Genomic DNA, 26,974 nt, shown 5'->3' on the forward strand with positions numbered 1-26,974 from the left:
ATGGTGGGCTGCACCAGCGATCCCAATCCACTTCATAGAAGACCAAGGCTACACCGCATGGTCAAGAACTCCTATGTTAAAAAGAGATTAAATGGTTTCATCACTATATCAATTACAAAACCTTCTATGGTAAGTAATAGATATCCCAGTCAATGGGGGCAATTTTTGGAAAGATAACAAGAATTCATATATCTGAGGAAAGGCTGAAAGATGGGGTTTGAAAATGAGCATGAACCAATGAAGCTTCTGAAGCTATGAAAGAAATGCAATAACTTTCTGTTAGATGCCTGGGCAGAGGTTTATATCAGCCATGTGACTAGAAGAGTGACAGCCTTCACTGTTAGAGGTGCAGCTGTGCCCTACATTCAAACCATACAAAATTGGTAATTGTTCAGAATGTGAAATTGTAAAATAAATATGAAGATCTTTAAAATGACAAATATAGAGTCATTTTATAAGGATCAGTAGCCAGCTGAGGAGTGTGAGATGTGGAGATGGAAACTCATGAGTGTTCAGAAGCTGCATGAGGACATGCATAAGTCAGTGTCTTTGGCTCATTTTTTTAGACTGTTATAAAAATATTTTTCCTTCCAAAATACAGTAAAAATTTTAAAATTATCCTTCTCCTTTGTGAAAATAGAGATTGTTTGTCTCACTAGTTTGACAAATTTTTACCAAGCTTGATTTGCTAAGTGCAGGATCCTGTTGACTTGCTCCTGAGTTTTGCTGAGGTTGTTGACCTAGAGTCAAGCAGCATGTCCTCTACAAAGTCAGCAGTTGACAAGCACCAAATCAGGTTTAACCTCAGGACTTATGAGCCCATGTTCTTTTTAGAACCAGGTTAGAGTTACAGAGAAATAATAACTTTGACATTGTGTAGGTTAGTGCTCGTAGGTTCTGGAATCAAATTGCCTGTGTTCAAATCTCCTCTCTATCCTTATTAATTAAACGACTTTGGACAATCTTTCTTGGTTACATAACCTGTGAAATAAAGAATATGATGGCGCCCACTTAAATGGTTCATGTGAAGTTGGAGTTGGTCTTACAGGAAGGCCTTAAAGCTGCATTCAACATGAAGTCACACTCAGTGTTAACCAGGTATATTACAAATATCTATTTAAAACTTTAGCTACCTCACTTCATTATGTTTTATTGGGTTCCCCACAATTTAAGTAGAAATTATAAGATGCCATCGTCCAGTAGACATGTAATTGAGGTACACAATACGGATTTTTTTTAGGAACCTTAGTTAATTTATTTTTGCAAAACACAGTTAGTCTTTTCTGCCCTTTAGTCATTGTGCTGATCATTTTCTTCTGCTTTTGGTAGTTATTTTATTTTCCAAATCTCTTTGGCTTACTCAAATCTCTCTTTACCCTTCCTCTGTACTTACACCCACAAGAAATATGTGCATATACAATTCATAGACATAATGTACAATGAAGAGAAGCTATTTAAAACCTTTAAATATTGAAGGAAATTGCATGTATGACATTTTTATATTATATTTCATAGAGGAAGGGAGGGTTATATAAGTCTAAGCATTTTGATGGTGTTCCTGAATACTGACTATATATATATATGTATGTATTATATATATATGTGTGTATATATATAATATAAATGATATCTGTGTCATGTTGAGGTTTACAAACACCACACTGATGCAGCATGATCATACTATGTACAAGATCTGTGGGCAAGCGGGGTACAGTGGCATATGCATATACAGTGGCATATCCCAGTGGCTCATGAGGCTGAGGCAGGAGGGTCCTGAGTTCAAAGAAAACCTCAATGGCACAATGCTAAGCAACTCAGTGAGACCCTGTTGCTAAATAAAATACAAAATAGGGCTGGAGATGTGGTTCAGTAGTCTAGTGCCCTTGAGTTCAATCCCTAGAAACAAACAAACAAACAAAAAAAGTCAATCTTTGGGCAAAAAAGACAAAAGAGAGCTCATCAATAAGATGTGCTGCTTACGAAACATGATCTTTACCAATTGGTATTAAAGCAATCTGAATGCAAGCATTCCAGGCATGTGCACTCTGTCTGACCAGAGTTTGTGATAGGAGCAGACATTTTCTTAGTTTTGGTTCTGCTGAGTGACATTCACCAGCATTCTCATCTTCTGTAAAATATTATTTGTCCTTCTAAGATAGGAAATGTAAGGATGAGACACTGATCAGGTAAAGTCTTTCATAATCTCATTTTTCCATATCTAGTAAAGTTAAATTATTATGAATAAGTGCTAAGTGTCTGGAGATCATAAGGCAAACTAGTATTTGATTCAACACTTAGCACTTTTGAGGAATCCAGAGTAAAGAACACACAGCACATGTTATTTGTGCCATTCAGTTAAGCAAGATTATATCCTATTTGACTTTATTTCTGCTGCTGAACAGTGTCAATTAGTGAAACACAAAAGAAAATTGTTTCTACCTGAAAGCAGTGTCTCAAGCACAAGATCATGGCCTTTCACTTAAAACCTGAAAGCATTGTTGGGATGCAAATATTTGAAATCTGATGTTCTTCTGATGTGGAAATATACCAACCAATGATCCTTTTGATGTTTGTTAAACTAATTTTTAAAATTTCTTTAATATCTACACTACTCAATGTTTACCTTAGACTTATTTGGAAAGACTCTCTTCACTATTTTGTCTAGGCAGGGACCCTCTCTCCTTTTAGGAAAAAAAATCAGAGCTTTCCTCTGTAGTACTGCTTAAAAGATAGACTTATTTGTGAACACTGGAATAATTAAGACAATGTAAATGCTGATTCACCGCCCCCCTCACACACACACACACACATACTTCAAATTCATGTTCATTGTGCTTCTCATTATCCACTTCACCAGGCTAGAACTATTTGGTAATTACACTCCTCCTACAACTCCTTTGATAGTGCTAAATGACAAATAGGAGTGACTGCTACAATAGAACTCCTTTATGAAATGTTCAATAAAGAAAATGATACTGATATAATAAAAAGAGGGAGGAAAGCTGCTTTTGAAGCCTATCTAACCACTCCCTCTTTGAAGGTGGTTTAAAAATCCATTGACCGTAAAATGTGGCATGCTTTCTTTTTCATTTGTAGCTGATAAGGGGATTTATGGGATAGTTCAATGAGAGTTAAATATTTCAAAAAGAGTCATCCACATGCCTTTAAAATGAAAACAATCAGGCCTGGTTCAAAATAGCATCTAATTAGCAGCCCTTAATGATATGATTAATTATAACTGTCTACAAACTCAAAAGTTCAGAGATTTTTCTTTTGTTTTACTTGCTTATTCATTGAGAACTTAGCCTCATTTCCAACACCCCCTCTTAAAGGAATGACAAAGACTTAATTTTGGATAGTTTTATTCCTTCCTCTCTTTTTTGCCCAACATGTCAAATTCTTGACATATACCCACAAATTGAGAGTGTGGGGTAAGGACAAGATATTGGGGGGGGGCATTTGATTATTGGTATCACCTTCCTTTTTGGCATCCATCAAAATAGCTTCTGTCTCACCTGCTATTTTGCTTGGATCCACATATGGATTTTTCTATATTCCAGTACACAATATCCCTCCAAGTACAGTGGCCAGAAATTTTGTGGCATTGTTAGACACATAAAAATGATTCTGCTACTTGTATACCATGCAATGTCAAGGCAACATATAAAGCTCTCTAAGTCCCTCTCTTCTATAAATAGTGGATGCAACCCTTTATTTCCGGAAGACTTTTTTCTTTAGCAGTCAATCGGTGATAGAAATTCCCCCTGAGTTCCATTCTTTAAACTCCAGCTTGACCAAGGAGCAGGGTTCAGTGATCCCTTTGAAGGCCCAGACACACCTCACAACTCTGATGTTGCCTCTGTCCATGGCCTGGAAGTCATTTTCCATTTTGAGGGAGGTCAAAGGTGGTCGGTAAAGGCATCCTGTGCTCCCTCATCCAGTCTTTCCATGACTTCTTTATTCTTTATGTTTTGGCCTCTCAAACTCAAAAGGCAGGAATACACTCTTTTCTTTCCTGGGTTTTTCTCTTGTCGTTTTCCTCTCCTAAGATATTCTCCATTTCCTGCATTATGGGTTCAGGCAGAGAGAGGAACATTATTGTAGAAATCAAGAGATGGCTGTGGCTATATTATTATAGTAAAGGTGTAGGTATAGAAATGGATAATTAAATCTGTGTGTAACTTCTCATGGAAATCTTTATCAAACTATAATTTTGTGTTACTTGATTTTATTGGTGACAAAATAGGTTTATTGAAGTGAAATTTCTTTAAAATTGAAGAACAACTGAAGTTAAATTGTAGGGCATTAGAAACCACATTTATCTGATTCTTTACTCCCATATGACTAACTTCTAACTGTACAGTTTCACAAGCATTTTAACATAAATATGAGTGTACATGTGCATGTATGTATACACATGTATATGCTACAATAATTTCTATTAACCTATATATTAGAATAATATCTACATTAGATTAACATTTCCATGCAATGGCTTTAAGATATCAAGTGTTACATCTATCATCTATGCATGCTTGGTCTGGAACCTAATAGACACTAATAAAATTCCATAAATTAACTAGGAGAGAAATACCAACAACAATTTTCAGATAAGACCCAATGTCTCTTCCTAGTTTCCTTGCATGGTGTTGTGAAAAAAAGGAACATAGAAAAATTTTGAAATTTTTCATGTTTCTAGGACTAATCTGTCAGTTTTTTAATATTGCCCTCATACCATTGGTTTGGCGTTCTCCTGCCAATTAACAAACATGTTATTTCATCTTTTAAATAACAAAGCCAAAAAATACTACCAACTATTTGTGAGTACCACTTCTATGTGATAGAGGGGATACAGCCATGTGCCCTTGAATAATGAATGCTTCAGCCATAAATATTTTGAGATAGAAACACTTTTATCTATCTGCTCATTAAAAATACTTACCCCTTTTCAAAATAGCTGAGCATTTTTTAACAAACGACTTATTTATATTTGCATCTTTTCTTTCTGTAAAGCACACCATTGTGTAATTAATTTGATGAATTAATTAGTGTTTATTTTTAAAGAAATGAGAGACAAAAATGTATTTTGTTGAATTTGTTGCTAAACTGTATTTTTATTAAAGCAACCAGAGTCAGCCTAAAGTTAAATACCTACTGGGAATTCCCATAATGGTTTTCCCTTGCTCATCCTTAAAGACAGCTTACTTTTAAGGGCCAGGTGAATATGTTCTCTAGTCTTTGGTTCTATAAGTAATTAATAGGAAATCCTAAATTAGCTATGTAACATTATAAGAGAATATAAATGGAAATATTTTGTACTTAAAATAAAAATCCTTTGGACTTTATGCTTATTTGTTAATAATTTTCTTTATATAAGAAAAATGCAATCACAGAAGCACAAATAATTGAAAAAGAATATTATCCCAAATGTCAGACTGTTAGAGAAATTATTGTATTTACCTTTGCTCAGCACACAGTCATAAGCAAAACAGAATGGAGTCAGCCAGCATAGAAAGGAACCATAGAGGGAAGCAATTTCAAAATTGGATTGTGTATGTCTTCCTGGATGCTTTGCTCATCAATTTGCTTTAAACTTCTGGGTCATGGAGTCTGCATCAAGTCCATAGTTCAGGATCCTCTGGTTCTGGTAATAGAGCAGAAAGTGTGGAATCACATAAAAAAGTCATAAGTAAATTTTGGAGACACATAAGGAGTATGGAGAAGACAACTAATGATTTGAAAATACAAAATGCACATAAACAAGATTAATGAAATAAAGATAAATAAATACAACTCTCAGGATATTGAATAAGAACATAATTTTGAGAACAAATTATTTCAGGAGGCTAATATATTTTAAACTCTATCTGCTTTAATTCCATATAGAAATGAAAACTAAGCCTAAAAATGATTTAAAGTACTTTTACAAATCAATGGATATATTTAATTTTTGAAATACTGGATACATGAGATTTTTAAATTAATCATGCAAACCAGCAGAACAAAAATCACCATATATTATGAAATATTAAGCCAATAAAATCCATAGATTCAAAAAACGTATATGGAAAGTTTAAATTGAACTATTTTCTTTATTTTAAATGTAATCAATTCAATAAGTACTGTTTATATGCATGTTGATAATTTCAGAAATATAAATTCAATTACCTTTTTTTCTGCTGTACAAATAGTTGTTTAGAGAACATAAATTAACTTTTTATGGTAGAATTTATAATCATTACAATTAGAATTAAAATAATAATAATAATAATAATAATAAACCTGTGTTTCCCAACAGAGAATAAAGAGAAAGCAAATGAACATAGATGAAATGACAATAAGATAACATGGAATTTCTATGTTCGGTATTCAGCCAATGTTTACGATATAATAAGTCTCTTGGCTCCATGCTATTGTCTGTCTTATACAGTTATACAGTTGGTAAATATTTTAAATATTATCTCAGTTATTATAATTACTATTTTTTTGTAGTAGTAAATGGACAGATGCCTTTATTTTATTTGTTTATTTTTATGTGATGCTGAGGATTGAACCCAGTGCCTCACGCAAGATTGGCAAGCATTCTGCCACTGAGCTGCAGCCCCAGCCCTATTATAATTATTGAAATGGATTAAAATTGACCCAAACACACAAATGAGAAGTTAAGATGCAAGTAAAAAACAAAAAGTAAAATAAAACAAGAGTTCAGCATTTCCAATTAAAGAGAATTAACAAAAAGGATAACAGAAAAGAATTAACTTTCTCAGACAGAAGTACAAAAGGACAAAGTAAAATAAGGGGAAAACAAACATAAGAAAGTTTGATGACAATTGTAGATGATTGATAGTTGAATAATAGCTAGTCAATAGAGACTGGGAAAAGAAATTATTAAAAATTAGCTGCCATAATTTTTGTCAGAATTGAAGAATATGAGTTCTTTTAGATTGGAATACCCACAAGACCCACACATTCAATGAATAATGAACCTACTCCATAAATATAATAGTGAAACTTTCAAAACACCAGGAATAGAATTAACTAAAATTTTCTGAAAAGAAGATGACACCAATATAGAATGGATTTAGCAAGACATCAATGGAGTCACCCATTTAGAAATTTTAAGGGAAAATTATTATTTTAATCATTGTCCACATGGTTGAACTCAACCTCCAGCCGTCTCTCTCCCTGGAGGTCAGGTTGGTATCATGTGGTGCCTATCTTAAATTCTCAACGTTGCTTTAAAAAAAAAAAATGGTGGCCTAAAACAAACCCAAACACAAAATTATTCTCTGAATTTCTGAGGCTAGGAGTCTAAAATGAAGACATTTGCAGATTGGTTACATTGAATCTCTCACCTTCCTCCCAGCAAATTAATAGCACTCTTAGGCTTTCCTTGGCTCATGGCAACGTATCTCCAGTCTCTAACTCAGTCTTGACATTTTCTTCTCTGTCTTTCCCTTTACAGTCCAACTAGCAGTGTTTCTGAAGTACATGGCTTGTTATATCAATAACTAACACAGTCAATTTCAATATCAAAATTTGCCCATCACATAAAAAAGTCATAAGTAAATTTTGGAGACAAATAAGGAGTATGGAGAAGACAATTAATGATTGCCCATCTTCAAAATATGTTATCTATATGCTCAGGGTTGATTTTTTTCAAATCACTTAAGTGCTGGTTTATTGTTGCTTAGCATATCCTTCTTCAGTTTATCTCTTTCTTTCATTTTTTTAAACATAAACATTAAGGAGAAACCAGGAAACTCCCATACTTTGCTCTGAGTCTCCTCAACTAAATATTTTAAATTATTGGCATAGAAAATGTAGTTTTCATCTGACAGAAGAATGGAACTCAACCAAGTCTTCTGAAGCTTTGTAATAAAGATCACTTTCCTCCATAATTTGTTCCTCATTTCCTTTTAAGATCTCATCTTAACAAAGACTTCATTTTCAAATAAGGCAGAGTTATAAGCATGGAGTCCTTTATTCACCTCCTACACGTCCTGTTGAAAGAGGGATCTCCCACTCTAAACAGTACAAGATACAAGCACAGAACACCTGAACATTAACCATGGATGGACATTATCTATAGCAGTTTATTAGTGACAGACACTCAGCCTGTGCATGAGGGACACTGCAAGCCATCCATCAGCACATAGGGGTTTTGGCATTCAAGGTGAGAGTAAAGTAACTCATGATTATGCCTTTGAGGTACTATAAGGCATTTGGGTCAAGACAGCACATTAAATTTTAAGTACTTAAGGACTTTAACCTGTCTTTTTGGATGAAATAGTTCAACTTATAATATAAGCCAGAAAGCAAACCTCAATCAATTATTTTCAAAAGTTATTGTCCAAGTCAAATTAGAGAGCAAAAATAGATTTATAATAAATTTATAGACTATTCCACTATTTTAAAAAAATAGGGTAGAATTGTACTATTATGAAACTGAGAGTTCAAGAAAAGCATGATGTTGATAAAAAAATTAGGCAAATACATAAAAACAGAACAGAATACAGAACACAGAAATAGACCTACAACTATAGTCAACAGGTCTTTGGCAAGATTCAAACACAATTCCATATGTAAATCATCATCTTTTCAATAAATGGAGCTGGAATAACTGGATACATGCAAAAAATTAATCTGGATTTGAACCATACACATTATATAAAAACCAACTCACAATGAACCATGGACATAAACATAAAATATAAAACTACAAAATTTCTTGAAGATAACAGGAGAAAATGTACATGATATTAAATTTGGTAATGAGTTTTTAGGACCAACATCAAATGTGATCTGTAAAAGATAAAAAGGATGTTAAACTTTATTAAAATTTTAAAAAAATCAATCTTCTGTACCATGAAAGACAACCTTAAGAGAGAGAAAAGACAAGTCACAGATCAGAGGAAAATATTTGAAAATCACATATTTAATAAAATCTTTGTGTTCAAAACACAAAACTCTCTAACATTCAACAATAACAAAAGAAATAGTCCAATTAAAAATGGGCAAAAGATCTGAACAGATATCAAAGAAGACAGACAGGTGATGCTATGCTTTGTATGTGGTTGGTCTCCCAAGCATTCCTTAACTGAAAGCTTGGTCCCCAGTGTAGTGATGTGAGACGTGAACCCTTCAATAGATGGTGCTAGTGGAAGGTAAAAGTCACTGAAGGTGCCAACCCCAGCAAAAAGCTTAATACTGGTCTCACAAATTGAATCATTTACCACAAGAGTTAGTTGTTATCAAAGAGCAATACTGGTCCCTCCCCCGTGTCTGGCATCCTGTTTTGTCAGTGATTGCTTTCATACACATCCCAGCTATGGTGCTGTCCACCATGCTATGACCCAGCCTAGGAAAAGCTTACCAGAACCAAGCAGATACGTCTTTTATGTTGTTAAATATCTAAAACAGTCAGCTAAATAAACCTCTTTCTTTTTTTTAAATACCAGCCTCCAGTAGTTTGCTATAACAATGGAAAACAGATTAATATAGGTGACAAGTAAGCGTATGAAAACAAGTTCAACATCAGAAGTCACAGGGAACAAGAAAAAAATGAGATGCCATGATCCACTTGTCAGAACAGCCGAAATTCAAAATATGGACAATATCAACTACTGGAAGAGATGCACAGAAAAGAGAACTCCTAGTCATTGGTAGTGATTCATAAAAGAATACAGCCACTTTATGCACAACCCAGCAATTTTTTAGAAAGCTAAACATGGTTTGAATATAAAATCCAGCCATTATAGCATCTAAATATTTACCCAAATGAATGGGAAACTTATGTCCACACAAAAATTTGTACACTAATAGTTATAGCAGCTCTATTATTGTTGTCAAAAACTGGAAGCAAGATCCTTTAACAGGTGAATAGATAAATGATTCATAGTGTATTCATACAATGAAATAGTATTTCATAATGAAACAAAATGAGCTATAAACCCACCAAAATATATTAGGAAAGCATAAATGAGTATGACCAAGTGAAATAAGTAGTTGAAAAGGCCACATAGTGTATAGTAGCCTGGAAAAGTCAAAATTATAGGGATAATAAAAAGAGGAGAAAGGATAACTAGATGAAGCACAGGATTTTTATGACCATGAAACTATTGTATATGATATTGTAAAAGTATATATATATATATAATATTTGTTAAAAATCCACCACATAAATTGCAGACTGTAATTATTAACAATGTATTAGTAATGATTCATTAGTGGAAATAAATATATCATACCTATGATGTTATTCTGAGAAAAAAGGAACTCTTGGTACTATCTGCTTCATTTTTATATAAACCTAAACTCTTCTCCAAAATGAACACTACTTTAAAAAAATTAGATATTGTATCAGAATTACAAATATCCTTGGTGTCAAGAAAGAACCAAATTTATAATCACTATTTTTTTTGCTACTACATCTCAATCTTTATTTATTAATAGAGAAATTTTCAGACTTTGTATTTTATTAAAAATGATTACTTAGCATTCAACTTTCAAAATACTTGAATAAAAAAAAAGCAAAAACAAAGTAGGATAATGTATTAATATATGTAAATTATGTTAATGTAAACAAAAGCAAAAATTAGTAAACTAAAAGTGAAAAATATTTATAATAAATCCAAGTATATTATCTTTGAAATATTGGCTAAAAGAGAAGTGTACTAAAATATCTAATCAAGTATAAAGGAGAAGAATGATAAATACATACTAGGGATGATAATGTGATTAAATCACAAATACAAAGATTAGAATATTATGAGATATGTTATTATGTGCAAGAAGATGTTAAAATTTAAACCCAGTTATTCTAGATGCTTGCCAAAATCAAAATCAAAATCTTTGAATGTAAGATTACTCTGTTGTTCTTTTAGATTAAAAAGAGGTGGAGCAAAAATTATAGGACATTGAGAGACATAAAAAATACACCAAGGGAATTTTTTAATATCCCTACATTATTGTGCTTCAAATAAAAATTATGTATACTTGTGATTTATAACCTGCTACTTTGATAAATGTATACATTGTAGAATGACTAAAACATACCCTTACTTTCACACATTTACATCTCTGTGGTGAGAACATTCAAAATCCACTTTGTTAGAAATTCACAAGTTAATAATACTTTGCCATTAACTATAGTCACCATGTTATACAATAGATATCCTGAACTTAATTCTCCTAGTTAAAATTTTATATCTTTAGATGAACATCTTTCCATTTATCACCACAACCCAGTCCTGGTAACCACCATAATATTTTATATACCCATGAGTTCAAGTTTTTAGATTCCTTGTAAAAATTGAAAGCAGACTACTTTCTTATTTTGTATACTACAATGTCTTCCAGGTTAATTTATGTGGTCGCAGGTGACATATTTTCATTTTTAAGGGCTGAATAATATTTCACTTTATATGCATACCACTCTTTTTATCCATTCATCAACTGACATTTAGGTTGTTTCCAACATACTGGTTATTATGAATAATGCTACAAAGAACATGGGAGTACACATATTCATTTTACATATTGATTTCATTTTCCTTGGATATATACTAAGTCATGGGATTGCTGGATCATATGGTAGTTCTATTTTTAATATTCAAGGGAACTCTATACTATTTTCTGTAACAGCTTAACAGTTTATATTCACACCAACAGTATATAAATATTAGCTCCCCCCCCCCACATTCTCGGTAGCATTTGATACCCTTTGTCTTTTTGATAAAGATCATCCTAATAAGTATGAGGGAATCAGTGATACTGAGAATTTTCTTGTAACTTTTGTACATTTGTAGGTATTATTTTAAAGACTTTTCAGATCCTTCACCTATTTTTTAAATTAGGGTATTTATTCTACTGCTTTAAATTATTTATATATTTTGTATATTAACCTCATAAGAATTACATAGTTTGCATATTTTCTTCCATTGTGAGGAGTGCTTCTCTGCTCTTTTGATTCTTTCTTATTAGTTTGATGTGAACCTATTTGTCTATTTTTTTGTTTTTCTTGTCTGTGCTTTTGGGGTCATATACAAAAATTTTTTACCCAAACCAATGTCAAAAAGATCTTCTTTGATATTTTCTACTGACAGTTTTATAGCTTAAGAGCTTACCTGTAAGTCTTTAATCTGTTAATCTCTACATTCTCTATCAAAATAATTGTTCCAGTGATTATTCATGCATAACAAATTATCTCAAAATTTAGTCACTTGAAATAACCATTTTATTCCAATAACAACATTGGAATCCCATAGAGAATTTGAAAAGAACTTCTGGGCACACATTCTCTTGCAATCTTTGTGTCGTTGCTGTCAGATGTCCACTGGAGTTATCTTTGAAAAGTTCCATGGGTTAGATTTCCAGCATGGCTCCCTAACATGATGGGCACACGATGCTGGTAGTCACCAGGAAAAGGAACCCCTTGGTTTCATCAGAGTTCCCACTATCTCAAACATGGAGGACTCTAGGTAATTGTACCTCTTATGTGGCAGCTGGATTACCCCAGAGGTTGCATGTTCAGAAACCACTCAGAAGCTGCTTCTTCCTTATCAGTTCAGCCTCAGAGGTATTGCAATATCACTTCTGTTGCATACTATTCCTTATGAACCAGTCACTAAGTCCAGCCTAGATTTAAAAAGAGGGGCATGAATGGCTGCAATAAAATTACAAAAGATTCAGAGACAGCCACAGATGATTTTACTTCAGTTTGTGAGATCAGTTATATTCATGAGCTGTTATGTATTTTTGGAAGGGAATTTAAACCAAAGAATTTTCCTACATGTGCATCTTTCTTCCTCTCAAACAGCAGAGATGTCATGGCCTATTTATGTACTCTACTGAGGAATAAAAGAGACCATGGTAACATCAATCATTACACTATTACTTCTGTGAAGGCAGATTTGATGGGCAGGCAGTCAATTTTATTAGCAAATTTATTAGCAATAACAGCAGCAACCTGACACAATTTTTGGACAAAAGAAATATATAGGAACTTTGCTTAAGTTATGAATTATATTTTTCATTGCAATAATGTGGAATGAATCTTCTTCAGAAGTGAATACAGAGATCTCACTGAAATTTATATGGAAAAAGGTTAATCACTATTTGTTACCTATTCTTGTTCTTAAAAAAAAAAGGAAAGAGTATATATATTTTAAAGAAGTTTGAGGCATGTAAATACTGAGGAATTTAAACAACAAGCAAAGAAAAAAAATAGATAATGTACTCAAAAATTTTGTTAGGGAAAATAAATTCTTAATATTTACTAAGATGAAGTCAAAATACTGCATATAGATAAATATAGAAAAACAATGTGGGGGTTTTTGTAAAGCCATTTCTGAAAAGATAATAAAAAGTATTTTATGTGTAATTTCCTTTAACTTCTTAAAAATAAATATTAATCCGTTATACTCCAGAGATTATAAAAATTTGAATGCCTTACTTTGTACTATTAACTGAATTGATATTAGAAATATTAGAATTGATATTAGAAACTAAAAAAAGGAAATTACAAATATAAGTCACTATGCCTAAATAAAATCAGGTAAAGTAAAAATAGAATATATAACCCTGTTATTCCTGTTTGCATCCCAGCTCCAAAACATACTTTCTGTGTGAAGATGGGCAAATCACTGAATCCTTCTATGTCACTGTTCTCCCATCTGTAAAATGAGAATATTAATACCACCTACTTATACATAATTAATATATGAATATCATTTTGTTACTTTTATTGTTCACATATACCCTAATTTACTTAAAACTGAACTCTTAAATTATCTTTAAGTTTTTCTTTTAAGCCATAGCCAAAAACATGCCTTGCCAGCCACTCAAGAGGCTGAGAAAAAAGAATTGTAAGTTCAAGGCTAGCTTGGGTTACTTAGCAAGAGTCTATCAGAAAAAAAAAAAAAAAAAAAGACTAGGATAAAGTGGTAAAGTGCCTCTAGGTTCAATCCTCAGTACCAAGGGGAAAAAAAAAAATTGCCTTAATCTTGCATACTATTGATACTACTTTTGCACATCTTCCATTAAATAATTATTTGGTGAAAGAGAATATAAATGTTTCAGTTTTTGCTATATTGTTTTAAATTAATCTATCTCCAATTCCTATGTAACAGTTGATATTTTTCTTTCCTTTTTTTTTAACCAGGTAATGAACCCAGAGGCACTTAACCACTGAGCCACATCCCCAGCCTTCTTTATTTTGAGACAGGTCTCAGTAAGTTGCTTGGGGCCTCTACATTGCTGAGGTTGGCTTTGAACTCATGATCCTTCTGCCTCAGTGAACCTCAGGGATAACTGGCATGTGCCACAATGCCTAGCTCTCCTTTCCTTTAATGTTTTAATTTTGTACTGATATGATAAGACTATATATCATGTTGCATTCATTTTGGTTTCTTAGACTGCAGTCTAGTAAATTTATTCTTCAAAAATGTTTAATTTTTTAAATTTATTTTTTAGATGTTTTATTTCCTAATGGCATGCTTGAATTTTTAATTTTTTTCTTCAATGTATGTGAGAGCTCATCAAACACGATTGAAATGAAGTCTAGTTCTTTTTCATGTACATTAAAAATAGTTCGCCTACTTTTTAAAAACATTTTAGTGTTAATATTGAATTTTAGTATAGATATTTTGACTTTTCTATTTTTATATAATAATTTTGACTTTAAACATTAATTACAGAAGATTATGAAATTAGAAAGTGACATAAAATGTCCTCTGTATTTTCCAATAAATATTTAATTTTTGTTTTTGTGTCAATATATTTAATTTACAAACCTGATTTTGGAATATGATGGGAGATAAATTTTATATTTTTATTATTTTCCCCAAAATAGTATCATTTTTTTTCTTCTGATTTGATATTTGACCTTTATTAAGTGTTTCTTAATATTGAGATGTATCTGGAGCTATTACTCTGGTCCGTTTACTCAATGGTTTTCATAAATTTCATAAATATTCTTGTTTTCATTTTTATTTCTTTCTAGTCATTTTAAACAACATTTTCTTGGTTGTACTTTTATAGAAACATCCTATAAAAGGCTACAATTTATATTTGTAAAGTAATAATTGAAGTTGTTGCCATTTTAGTTTTTGTCTATAAACATGGTATCTCTCTGAATTTATTCTACTCTATTCATGTCTCTCAAAGAGGTTTTAACTTTTCCATGTAGGTGTTTGCTCACTTCATTTATTTCTAGATAATTTTGCTTCTGTTCATCTTAAGAGTGAAGCCATTGTCTTATCCTTTATTTTTTCTATTAGGTCTGATTAATAAAATACATATTGCTCCTTAATATGTTTTACTACAGACGAATTACTGTGGACTCTCCATGTCCAACAATTAAACAGCATATCTTCAGGGTCCAATGAAAAACATTAGCAAGCATATGAATTTGACCTTAACAATCATGGGAACTAGTTAAGCACAATCTGGAATATTGAGTTCTCAGATCTCAAGCTGTAGCTTGGGATCTACAGGATGACAGTCCAGAAGGAAATATGGTTGTACATTGTAGAAATGCAAAAGTAACTTGAACCCATAAACTAGTGTGGCCTGTGTTACATAGAAAGAAATCTCTATCAGTTCTTGTTGCCTCTGATCTTGATGGTACGGTGTCTAGCAGAAGCCAAGATTCTTCATCACTACTACTGATCCAGACATAAGAGAAGGTTCAAGGGAAAAGAGAGCAGTTACATGCCCAACAAGATGAGTCAGAGAAAACTACCATCATGTATGAATTACAAAATATCTGATGCTGTTTCTGTCCTCTACATCTGTCACAAAAATCTCTTCTGAGCTAGGATTGTTTGCACATGCCTGTAGTGCTATCTACTCTGGAGACTAAAGCCCAAGGGTCACATGAACCCAGGACTTCAAGATAAATATGGACACATAGAGATACCAGGTCAAAAAAATTAAATAAAAAAATTCAATGTCAACACAATGTCTTCATTTCTATTATTTAGACTTCTTTTCTTCTTATGACCTTGTTTAGAAAGAATTAAAAAATAATGCTGGATTATTTTGCTCTCACACAATTTGAAAACCCACATTCCTTCTGATAATAGCACCTATTAGTTAAAACTAAATTTTTATCAATATTATTCCTCTTATAACTGATGCAGAAATTCATGAAATATTTTTCAGCATTTTAAACATAATTATTTATTAATATGGAATAGGTTAAATAACAATATGCTTATTTTAAAAATAATTATTTGCTAACTATGTATCAGGTATGAGTCAGCATATATTTTAGTAATAATTTTTAGTTAAACCAGGGTAATAGAGATACTACTGTGCATTCTATCAGATCATAATGGAATGAAATTAGAAATCAATGATAAAATTAAAAATTAGGAGCTACTCCAACACCTGGAGATTAAGTAATTAAATTTTTAAGAGATTAAAAGTTTTTTAGAGGTGAATGAGAACACAGATACAACATATAAGAATCTCTGGGACACTATGAAGGCAGTTCTACAGAGGAAAGTTCATTGCATGGAGTTCATTTTTTAAAAGAAGAAAAAGTCAACAAATAAATGACTTAACATTACATCTCAAAACCCTAGAAAAAGAAAAACAAATAAACACAAAAAATCAGTAGAAGACAGAAAATAATTAAAATCAGAGCTGAAATTAATAAAATTGAGACCAAAAAAAACTGAAAGAATCTCCAAACCAAAGTTGGTTCATTGAAAAAATAAATAAAATTGACAGACCCTTAGTCATGCTAACCAAGAGAGAAAACTCAAATTACTAACATAAGTGATGAAAAAGAAAATATCACAACAGACAGTAAGAAATACAAAATATAATCAGAAATTATTTTGAAAACTTGTACTCCAATAAAATAGAAAATATCAAAGATATCAACAAATTTCTAGAGTCATATGATTTGCCCAACTTTAATTAGGATGATATACACAATTTAAACATATCAATTTCAAGCAATGAAACAGAAGTTGCCATCAGAAGTCTACCAACCAAGAAAAGCCCAGGACCAGATGGATATATAGTTGAGTTCTACAAGACCTTAAAAGAAGAACTAATACCAATACTCTTCAATTTATTTTAGGAAATAGAAAAAGAGGGAGCACTTTCAAATTCATTCTATGAAGCCAAGATCACCCTGATTTCAAAACCAGGCAAAAACACATCAAAGAAAAAAAAAAAAAGAACTTCAGACCAATATCTCTAATGAACACAGATGCAAAAATTCTCAATAAAATGTTGTCAAATTGAATACAAAAACATATCAAAAAGATAGTGCACCATGTTCAAGTGGGGCTCATTCCAGGGATGCAAGGTAGGTTCAAAATACAGAAATCAATAAATGTAATTCATCACATCAATAGACTTAAAGATAAGAACCATATGATCATCTCAATAGATGCAGAAAAAGCATTTAACAAAATACAGCACCCCTTTATGTTCAAAACACTAGAAAAACTAGGGATAACAGGAACATATCTCAACACTGTAAAAGCTATCTTTGCTAAGCCCCAGGCCAACATCATTTTTAATGGAGAAAAATTGAAAGCATTTCCTCTAAAACCTGGAACAAGATAGGGATGCCATCCTTCACCACTTGTATTTAACATAGTTCTTGAAACACTATCAGAGCAATTAGACAAGACATTAAAGTGATACAGATAGGTAAAGAAGAAGTCAAGTTAGCACTATTTGCCAACCATATGATTCTATACATAGAAGATCCAAAAAATTCCACCAGAAAACTTCTAAAACTAGTAAATGAATTTAGCAAAGTAGCAGGATGCAAAATGAACACCCATAAATCAAAGGCATTTCAGTGATAAATCCTCTGAAAGGGAAACGAGGAAAACTACCCCATTTACAATAGCATTAAAAACAAAACAAAACAAAACAAAACAAACAATCAAACAAAAACCCTTGGGAATCAACAAAAGAAGTGAAAGACCTCTAAATTGAAAACTACAGAACACTAAAGAAAATGTGATGTAGAATTTTTGATAACATTAAACAAGAACTTAGAAGATGGAAATATCTTCCTTGTTCTTGGATAGGCAGAATTAATATTGCCAAAATGACCAGATTAGCAAAAGCACTATACAGATTTAATGCAATTCCAATCAAAATCCCAACGGCATTCCTCATAAAAATAGAAAACGCAATCCTGAAATTCGTCTGGAAAAATAACAGACCCAGAATAGCCAAAGCAATCCTTAGCAAGAAGAATGAAGCAAGTGGCATGGATATACCAGAATTTAAATTATACTACAGAGCAATAATAACAAAAACAGCATGGTATTGGCACCAAAGTAAACTTGTAGGCCAATGGTACAGAATAGAGGACACAGAGACTAACCCACATAATTACATTTATCTTATATTTGACAAACGTGCTAAAAAACATGTATTGGAGAAAAGATATCCTCTTCAACAAATGTTGCTGGAAAACTGGAAATCCACATGCAACAAAATGAAATTAAACCCCTATCTCTCACCATGCGCAAAACTCAACCCAAAGTGGATCAAGGACCTAGGAATTAAACCAGAGACACTGCATCTATTAGAAGAAAAAGTAGGCCCAAATCTCCATCATGTCTAATTAGGTACCAAATTCCTTAATAAGATTCCTGTAGTACAAGAATTAATATCAAGAATCAATAAATGGCTTAGATTCAAACTAAAAAGTTTTTTTCTCAGCAAAAGAAACAATCACTGAGGTGAATAGAAAGCCTACTAATTGGGAAAAATCCTTACCACATGCACATGAGATAGAGCACTAATCTCTAGTATATAAAGAACTCAAAAATCTTAACACCAAAAAACAAGTAACCCAATCAATAAATGGGCCAAGGAACTAAACAGACACTTCTCAAAAGAGGATATACAATCAATCAACAATGATATGAAAAAATGTTGAACATCTCTAGCAATTAGAAAAATGCAAATCAAAACTACTCTAAGATTTCATCTCACTCCAGTCAGAATGGCTGCTAATATGAAGACAAACAACAATAAGTGTTGGTGAGGATATTGGGGGAAAAGGCACACTCATTCATTGTTGGTGAGTCTGAAAGTTAGTGTAACCAATCTAGAAAGCAGTATGGAGATTTCTTAGAAAACTTTGAAAGAAATCACCATTTGACCCAGCTATCCCACTTCTTGGTCTATACCCAAAGGACTTAAAAACAGCATACTACAGGGACACAGCCAAAGCAATGTTTATAGCAGCACAATTGGCAATAGTTAAACAGTAGTATCAACCTAGTTGCCCTTAAGTAAATAAATGGATAAAGAAAATGTGTTATATATACACAATGAAATATTATTCAGCATTAAAAGTGAATAAAATCATGGCATTTGCAGGTAACTGGATAAAGCCTGAGAATATAATGATAAGTGAAATTAGCCAACCCCCCAAAAAAACAAATGTTGAATGATTTCTCTAATTTAAAGTTGCTGATTAATAATATGCTGTGGGGCAGGTGTTTGTGTGGAAGAATTAAATGAACTCTAGATAGGGCAAAGGAGAAAAGGGGAGGTGGGGGAGGAAGGGGGCATAGGAGTAGGAAAAGTGGAATGTAATACATGTATGAAGACATGAAGTATGTGACTTAACTTTGTGTACAACCAGAGATATGAAAAATTGTGCTCTACATGTGTAATATGAATTGTAATGTATTCTGTTGTCATATATAAGAAATTAAAATTTAAAAAATAAACCACATTCTTATTTTTTGATATAAAATTTTTTTTCTTTTCACTTTTTAAAAACATTTTTATTCATTTTAATTAGTTATACATGACAGTAGGATGCATTTATGCATTTTGATATATCATACAAGTATGGGATATAATTTCCTATTTTTCTGAGTGTACATGTTGCAGAATCATATTTGTCATGTCTGTTTTATTCTATTATCTTTCCTATCCCCACATCCCCTCTCCTTCCCTCCCATCACTTCCCTCTACCTAATCTAACTTAATGCTATTCTTCCCTAGTGCCCCTCACATTATTGGGAATTAGCATTTGCATATTAGAGAAAACATTCAGCCTTTGGTTTGGGGGGATTGGCTTGTTTCATTTAGCATGTTATTCTCCAACTCCAACCATTTACTGGCAAATGCTATAATTTAGTTTTCTCTAAAGCGGAGTAATTTTCCATTGAGTGTATGTACCACATGTTCTTTATCCATTCATCTATTGAGGGGCACAAAGGCTGATTCTGTTCCATAGTCTAGCCATTGTGAATTGAGCTACAATAAACATTGATGTGGCTGCGTCACCATATAGTATGCTGATTTTAAGTCCTTTCTGTATAGACCAAGGAGTGGGATAACTGAGTCATATGGTGGTTTCTTTCAAGGTTTTCCAAGGATTCTCCATACTGCTTTCCAGATTGTTTGCACCAATTTGCAGTACAACCAGCAATGTATGAGTGTGCCTTTTCCCCAAAATCCTTACCACATTTATTGTTGTCTGTATTCTTAATATCTGCCATTTGGACTGGAGTGAGATGAAATCTTAAGTAGTTTTGATTTGCATTTTTCTAATTGCTAGAGATGTTGAACACTTTTTCATATATTTGTTGATCAATTGTATTTCTTCTTCTGAGAAGTGTCTTTTCAGTTGTGTGGCCCATTTATTGATTTTTTTTTTTTTGTGGTGTTAAGATTTTCAAGTTCTTTATATATCCCAGAGATTAATGCTTTATCAGAAGTGCAGGTGGTAAAGATTTTCTCCCAATCTGTAGGCTCTCTCCTCACTTTATTAATTGTTTTCTTTGCTAAAAAGAAGCTTTTTAATTTTAATCCATCCCATTTATTGATTTGTGATTAAAGAGATAAAAATAGGTAAAGAAGAACTCAAACTACCACTATTTGCTGATGACATGATTCTCTCTCTAGAAGATCCAAAAAATTCCACCAGAAAACTTCTCAAACTAATAAATTAATTTAGCAAAATAGCAGGATATAAAATCAACATGCATAAATTAAATGCATTTCTACATATCAGTGATGAATCTACTGAAAGAGAAATTAGGAAAACTACTTCTACTGAAAGAGAAATTAGGAAAACTACTTCACTCAAAAAATAATAATAAAATACCTGGGCATCAATCTAACAAAAGAGAACACTAAAGAAAGAAGAAAATCTCAGAAGATGGAAAGATATCCCATGCTCCTGGATAGGCAGAATTAATATTGTCAAAATGGCCATACTACCAAAAGTGTAATACAGATTTAATAAAATTCCTATTAAAATCCCAATGACATTCTACATAGAAATAGAAAAAGCAATCATGAAATTTTTTTTTGGAAAAATAAGAGACCCAGAATAGATAAAGCAATCTTGAGCAAGAAAAGTAAACCAGGAAGCATCATAATACCAGACGTTAAACTATATTACAGAGCTATAGTAATAACAATGGCATGGCATTGGCACCAAAATAGATTTGTAGACCAATGGTATAGAATAGAGGACACAGAGACAAACCCACATAAACATGGTTATGTCATACTAGACAAAGGTGCCAAAAACATTCACTGGAGAAAAGATAGCCTATTCAACAAATGGTGCTGGCAAAACTTCAAAACCATATGTAACAAAATGAAATTAAAACTCTATCTCTCACCCTGCACAAAAATTAACTCAAAGTGGATCAAAGACTTAGGCACTAGAACAGAGACTCTGCACCTAATAGCAGAAAAAATAGGCCCAAATCTTCACCACATTGGCCCAGTATCTGACTTCCTTAACAAGACTCCTAAAGTGCAAGAAGTAAAATTCTTTTTTTAACATTTAAAAAATTATTTTAGCAAATATATCTTCCTGGTATTTTATACCCTAAAAATTTCCTAGTTTATTGAATGATATTCAGATAATTATGTATGTTAGGACTTGAAGAGTCTAAAAAATATTATGGAAGTCATAATAATGTTTTGCAAAAATGTAAAATTGTTTTACATTTGCATGAGAGTTTATAAACAATAAAAGATGAAAAGTTTTGCCAAAGGCCATAGAGGTATTATTAATGGACAGAAAATTATAAACCTTCCATCTTGCTTCGCTGAGCAATGCTCATTCTACTAGATCATGGTGAAGCTCCTAATTTGGTGGGCAGGCAAGGAGCTTATCATTGTGGTTAGGAACATGGATTTTGGGGTAAGACTGCTTGATTTTAAAAGCTTTCTAGGCAATAAATCTCTGTGTTCTCTATACTTCTTATTTGTCAAATAATTTGTATTTTGGGAACTGTAAGAATGAAATAAAATATTTACATAAATTGTGTTTAAAGCAGCACCTGACACCAGAAACAATAAAAAAATCTTAATAATTATGGGTATATTGAACACAAAAAAGTCCTGGAATTAGCTTTGATTTTTAATTTTCTTCTAAAGCAGGTGAAGCATATTCTTTCTAAAATGTGACTTTTCTAGTTCATTCTTCTCCAGTTTATAATGCAATTGAAAGGTCGCAGGATCACTGATCGTCTCAATCAAAAATTAAGACCTTATTGCCAATCTAAAGCCCACTAGCTCGAAAATGACACCAGACATAGGAAAATGGGCAGTGAAATAGCCTTTTAGCAGTTATTCATAAATGAATCCCCCCTGGAAGATTTTGGAGAAATTATAAAGTGGCCATTAAACTAGATAATGGTCCATGCAGTTTTCACATTACATAGAAAATAATTCCGATGAATTTTAATTGTAGATATTTTCCAAGAGATTAAAATACTTTACACATATTGAAGAAAGCATGATTTTTTTTCATTTTTGAAATTAAACATATAGTTTTCTAAATGCCTGTATTCTTAATAGCATTGCAATTTTTATCCAATCTAAAAATTAATAATTGCTTATTATGGAAAATTTTGCAAATTGGGGAGAGTTTTAAAAAAATAAAACCACTGCAGTTACAAATACAGTGAGTGATAAACATTTTTAAGGTGTTAATCTAAGGATATGTATATATATATATATATATATACATATATATATACATATATAATATACATTTATAAATTCATCTAGACATATGTATACACATGTCTGCAAAATCTAGACACATACATAAATTAAATGCATAATGTTGATTTACTTGACATAATTATTTTATATCAGGATCAGTTTTAGGTACCAAAGATACAGATTAAAAAACACCAAACAGAGGCTCATTGTTATGAAGCCTTCATTCTAGTATACAGAAAAATATAACTGTATAATTTTACAAATTCACATCATACTTTTAGTATTTGCCCTTTACTCCCATGTGTAAATTATTAACAGTTTTTATAACAATATTTTTAACTACCATCCAATTTTAGATTCAGCTTCTTACAAATGTAATGGCATGTATCTTTTTGGAGTAATCCAAGCATGAACACAATTAGCATTTTATAGCTACAACTATTTATCTAAAAATGTGTTTCTGTCCAATAAATTAAGAATGCAATTGCTTTACCAAAGTGGCAAAAGAGAAAAATAAAGGATACTATACTATCAACAACATGATGGATCATTTACACTTGAAATATATTGAAATATTTTCAATTATTACACAATTAACTGCATTTATATATGATTTAATTATGGAGATATGTACAAATATACTCACAGTTATGTTTCTAAAAGGGGTTTGAAGAGCAGATAGAATTATTTAAATCGGTACCAAGTCCAGATGTTTAATTATTTTACTTCCAAATCAATGCATTGAGTCCCCTGTCCCCTAAACTACCTTTTTTCTGAAACCAATATCAGATGAGAAAGAACATTTTAATGTGTATTCTCTACAAATATCTCTGTAAAAGAGTCAAGTACAGCAACATATTTACATGTTTGTCTAGAAATCACAGGCTGCAACTGAGGAGGCAAAGAAGCTGGAATTGTCAACATCATCTTCTGGCTCTCCACCAAATTTCTTGAACAGTCACCTTGACTCTGGTATTTTAAAATGTTAAAGACAAAACTTCCCTTTACCTCTTTTGCCTCCTGCCCCTTAAGTCCTAGTGACTTTTCTGTGATATTGTCTTCTGAATCTATTTCTTTGTTTGCTTATTTCCACCACTGATGCGATCCGTTTTGGGAGCTTCCCACCTGGGTTATCAACTCTTTTCAATTCAACTTGTCTCAAATGAAAACCTTCATCATATATTAAAAACAAACAAAACTCAGTATTTTATTTGGAGGTAATTTAATTCCCTCTTGTAGGCACTTAATGTGATTACCTTAAATGTGAGATGCTATTTAAATTTTAAAAATTAAGAGTGAAAATTTTAATGTATTTTCTTCCTTTATGAATTTAAAAGAGTAATTAATATTGATTCCCAATTGTCTCCCCTCTCCCCCCTCCCTAAAAAAAATCATAGTACTTTTGAGGATGTTAAGCCTCAGGTTTCTGGATAGATGAGAACCAAAACCAAGAACCATCTCAGAGGGTAGAGCCTTCCACTAGAGAATCCTGATCTCACCAAAGCAGCCTCTGGGTCCATAAAGCTGAGAACCTAGTTAGTAGGCACTAGGGACACTTGAGGAAAAAATGGGAAAGGTCTACACTAGGAATAATAGGTGAAACTTCTCCCAGTCCCCAGAGCATCATGAGCAAATGCCACAATGTTCTTGCTTGAAGGGATCAAGATAGACATGTTTGAAGGTGGAATTGCCTTGTCCCTGTCTCATGAGTGATGGTAGCAAGTGTATTCAAACACCTTTTCCTAAAATGATGCCACCTCTCCATGGCTGCACCAGAGGCTATAGCTTCAATAAACTAGAAGACAAAGACATCAGTTTAACTTTCCTTGTGAGCACATCGCACGTGCTCAAATTGGAATTTCAAATCTTTGGGAAGTTAAAATTTAGAATCAAAGGATACAGCAACATTCTCTGAAGTTTGAGTACCTTAAGACACCTCTTTTAGATATAACAGTTGCAAAGAAAGTGTTATGACAAAAAATATGATCTGTAGTTTTGCAGAGAGAAAATATTCTTCAGAGCTTATCATTTTTTTAATCAAGCAGTTTGAAGAACCTTTAGTTTTTGAGGCAAAGGAAAATAATTATAAGTCAGAAGTGAAAGATAAAAGTAGTCTTGAAAAGCTCAAACTTACAAAAACCTCATGAAATTATTACCAAATGTAATATAGGACAGGTTATGTTTTACATCCAGAACGTTCTTTTTATCTGAACTCAACCTGTGCATTCAGAATTTTTTCATAAATTTTTACTGGCTGACACATGATTGATGTCCAACAACAAAAAGTTGAATAAATACATGAACTTTTATTGCAGTCACTTTATTTTGGTCACTGGCCTCTCCATAAACTCCTTTCTGCCTTTGCATGGGCCATCTCTTCCACAATATTACAAGACACACTACATTCTATGTATTTTATCAGTCTTATTGACCACTCTGTACCTTAGATCATCTATCTATTCTCTGAATGGCTTTCTATGGCTTCTTTTTACTACTTTAAATCAGTTGGCCACTAACCCAAGAGCTCCTAGTCCCTGTTCCCCATTGAAACAGATGTATTTTAATTTTCAAATATGAGCTATATCTATTTGCTTACCCTCACTCTGCCTGATTTCTCTTACTTGTAAAGTAAAAGTAATAATAGTATGGTTTAGAAATGAGGTGTCCCTCAAAAGCTTACTGTGAAACAACTCAAGAATTTTCAGAAAAGAGATGATTATATTATGAGAGGGGTAAACTTATTTGTGGATTAATCCACTGATATGGGTTAACTGGTTGGCAACTGGGTGATAACTGGGAAGGTAGAAAGAAAGAAGTAGGTCGCTGGGATCATGTCCTTGAGGTTTATATATTTTGTTTCTGGTGAGCAGAGATCTCAAGATCTCTGGATCTCTCCCTCCCTCCCTCCCTCCCTCCCTCTCTCTCTCTCTCTCTCTCTCTCTCTCTCTCTCCACTTTCTGGTTGCCATATTCTGAGCTGCTTCCCTTTGCTCTTCCTTTCCCATATCAGGACCAGAAATGTGGAGTTGGTTGACCATGGACTGAACCTCTGAAACTGAGAGCCACAATAAGCTTTTTCTCTTCTAAGTTGTTCTTTTCAGGTCATTTGTTCAGGGATGAGAAAGGTAATTAAAACAAATAATCAGAGGCCGCGGGTGGGGAAAATGGCAGACGGGGAAGGCAGGAGAGGAGAAGCCTGAAAAGCTGCAGCGAGTTGGAGCCGCCGGAGGACCTGAAGAAGAAGCAGAAAAACCTGTGAAAACTAAGACTGTTTCTTCCAGTAATGGAGGGGAAAGTTCCAGTCGCAGCGCTGAGAAGCGATCAGCTGAAGAAGAAGCTGCAGACCTCCCAACAAAGCCTACAAAGATCTCCAAGGTTGGATTTGCCATAGGTAGTCTGACAACAAAGAAAGCATCAGCCATATCCATCAAACTTGGATCAAGTAAGCCTAAAGAAACTGTTCCAACTCTTGCTCCAAAAACCCTTTCAGTAGCAGCAGCTTTTAATGAAGATGAAGACAGTGAACCAGAGGAAATGCCTCCAGAAGCAAAGATGAGGATGAAGAATTTTGGAAGGGATACACCAATATCAGCTGGACCAAACTCTTTCAATAAAGGAAAACATGGGTTTTCTGATAACCAGAAGCTATGGGAACGAAATATAAAATCTCATCTTGGAAATGTTCATGACCAAGACAATTAAATGATGTGTTTTGAAATTGGGGTATGGGGTGGGTGTAAAGTTAAAAGGAACAGTTTCCTTTTTTAAAGAATGGTATAAGACTATCTTTGGAGCCGCTTTTTTTTCTTTTTCGTTTTTGTTTTTGTTTTGTTTTGTTTTTTTAAGATTGAGTGGTACACTAATAAATGAGAGTTTGAAATTAGAGGTAATTTATGTTTTATATACAGATTTCAAGACATTTGCTAATTTTGTAGTTTCATGTGATTAGTTTCCAAAGGTTACAGATAATAAAGAAATCAGAAATGGTA

The 26,974-nt window shown here is 32.7% G+C and overlaps 1 protein-coding gene across 1 annotated transcript; it reads left to right on the forward strand.

Moving 5' to 3' along the window:
• On the forward strand, positions 1 to 26,974 carry LOC101955686 (PEST proteolytic signal-containing nuclear protein). The gene is made up of 2 exons (XM_078027900.1): positions 1 to 129; positions 26,157 to 26,974. Exons 1-2 carry the CDS (start codon positions 1 to 3, stop codon positions 26,685 to 26,687), a joined length of 660 nt encoding a protein of 219 aa, XP_077884026.1. The 3' UTR covers positions 26,688 to 26,974.

This window comes from Ictidomys tridecemlineatus, chromosome 12 (genome assembly GCF_052094955.1).
Source record: "Ictidomys tridecemlineatus isolate mIctTri1 chromosome 12, mIctTri1.hap1, whole genome shotgun sequence".
Classification (NCBI taxonomy): domain Eukaryota; kingdom Metazoa; phylum Chordata; class Mammalia; order Rodentia; family Sciuridae; genus Ictidomys; species Ictidomys tridecemlineatus.

Bases quoted from the DNA above. Each gene is read 5' to 3' on its own strand.
- LOC101955686 (XM_078027900.1), top strand. From the start codon at position 1: ATGGTGGGCTGCACCAGCGATCCCAATCCACTTCATAGAAGACCAAGG. The intron at 130-26,156 runs GTAAGTAATAGA...GGAAAATGGCAG, and splicing joins CAATTACAAAACCTTCTATG to ACGGGGAAGGCAGGAGAGGA.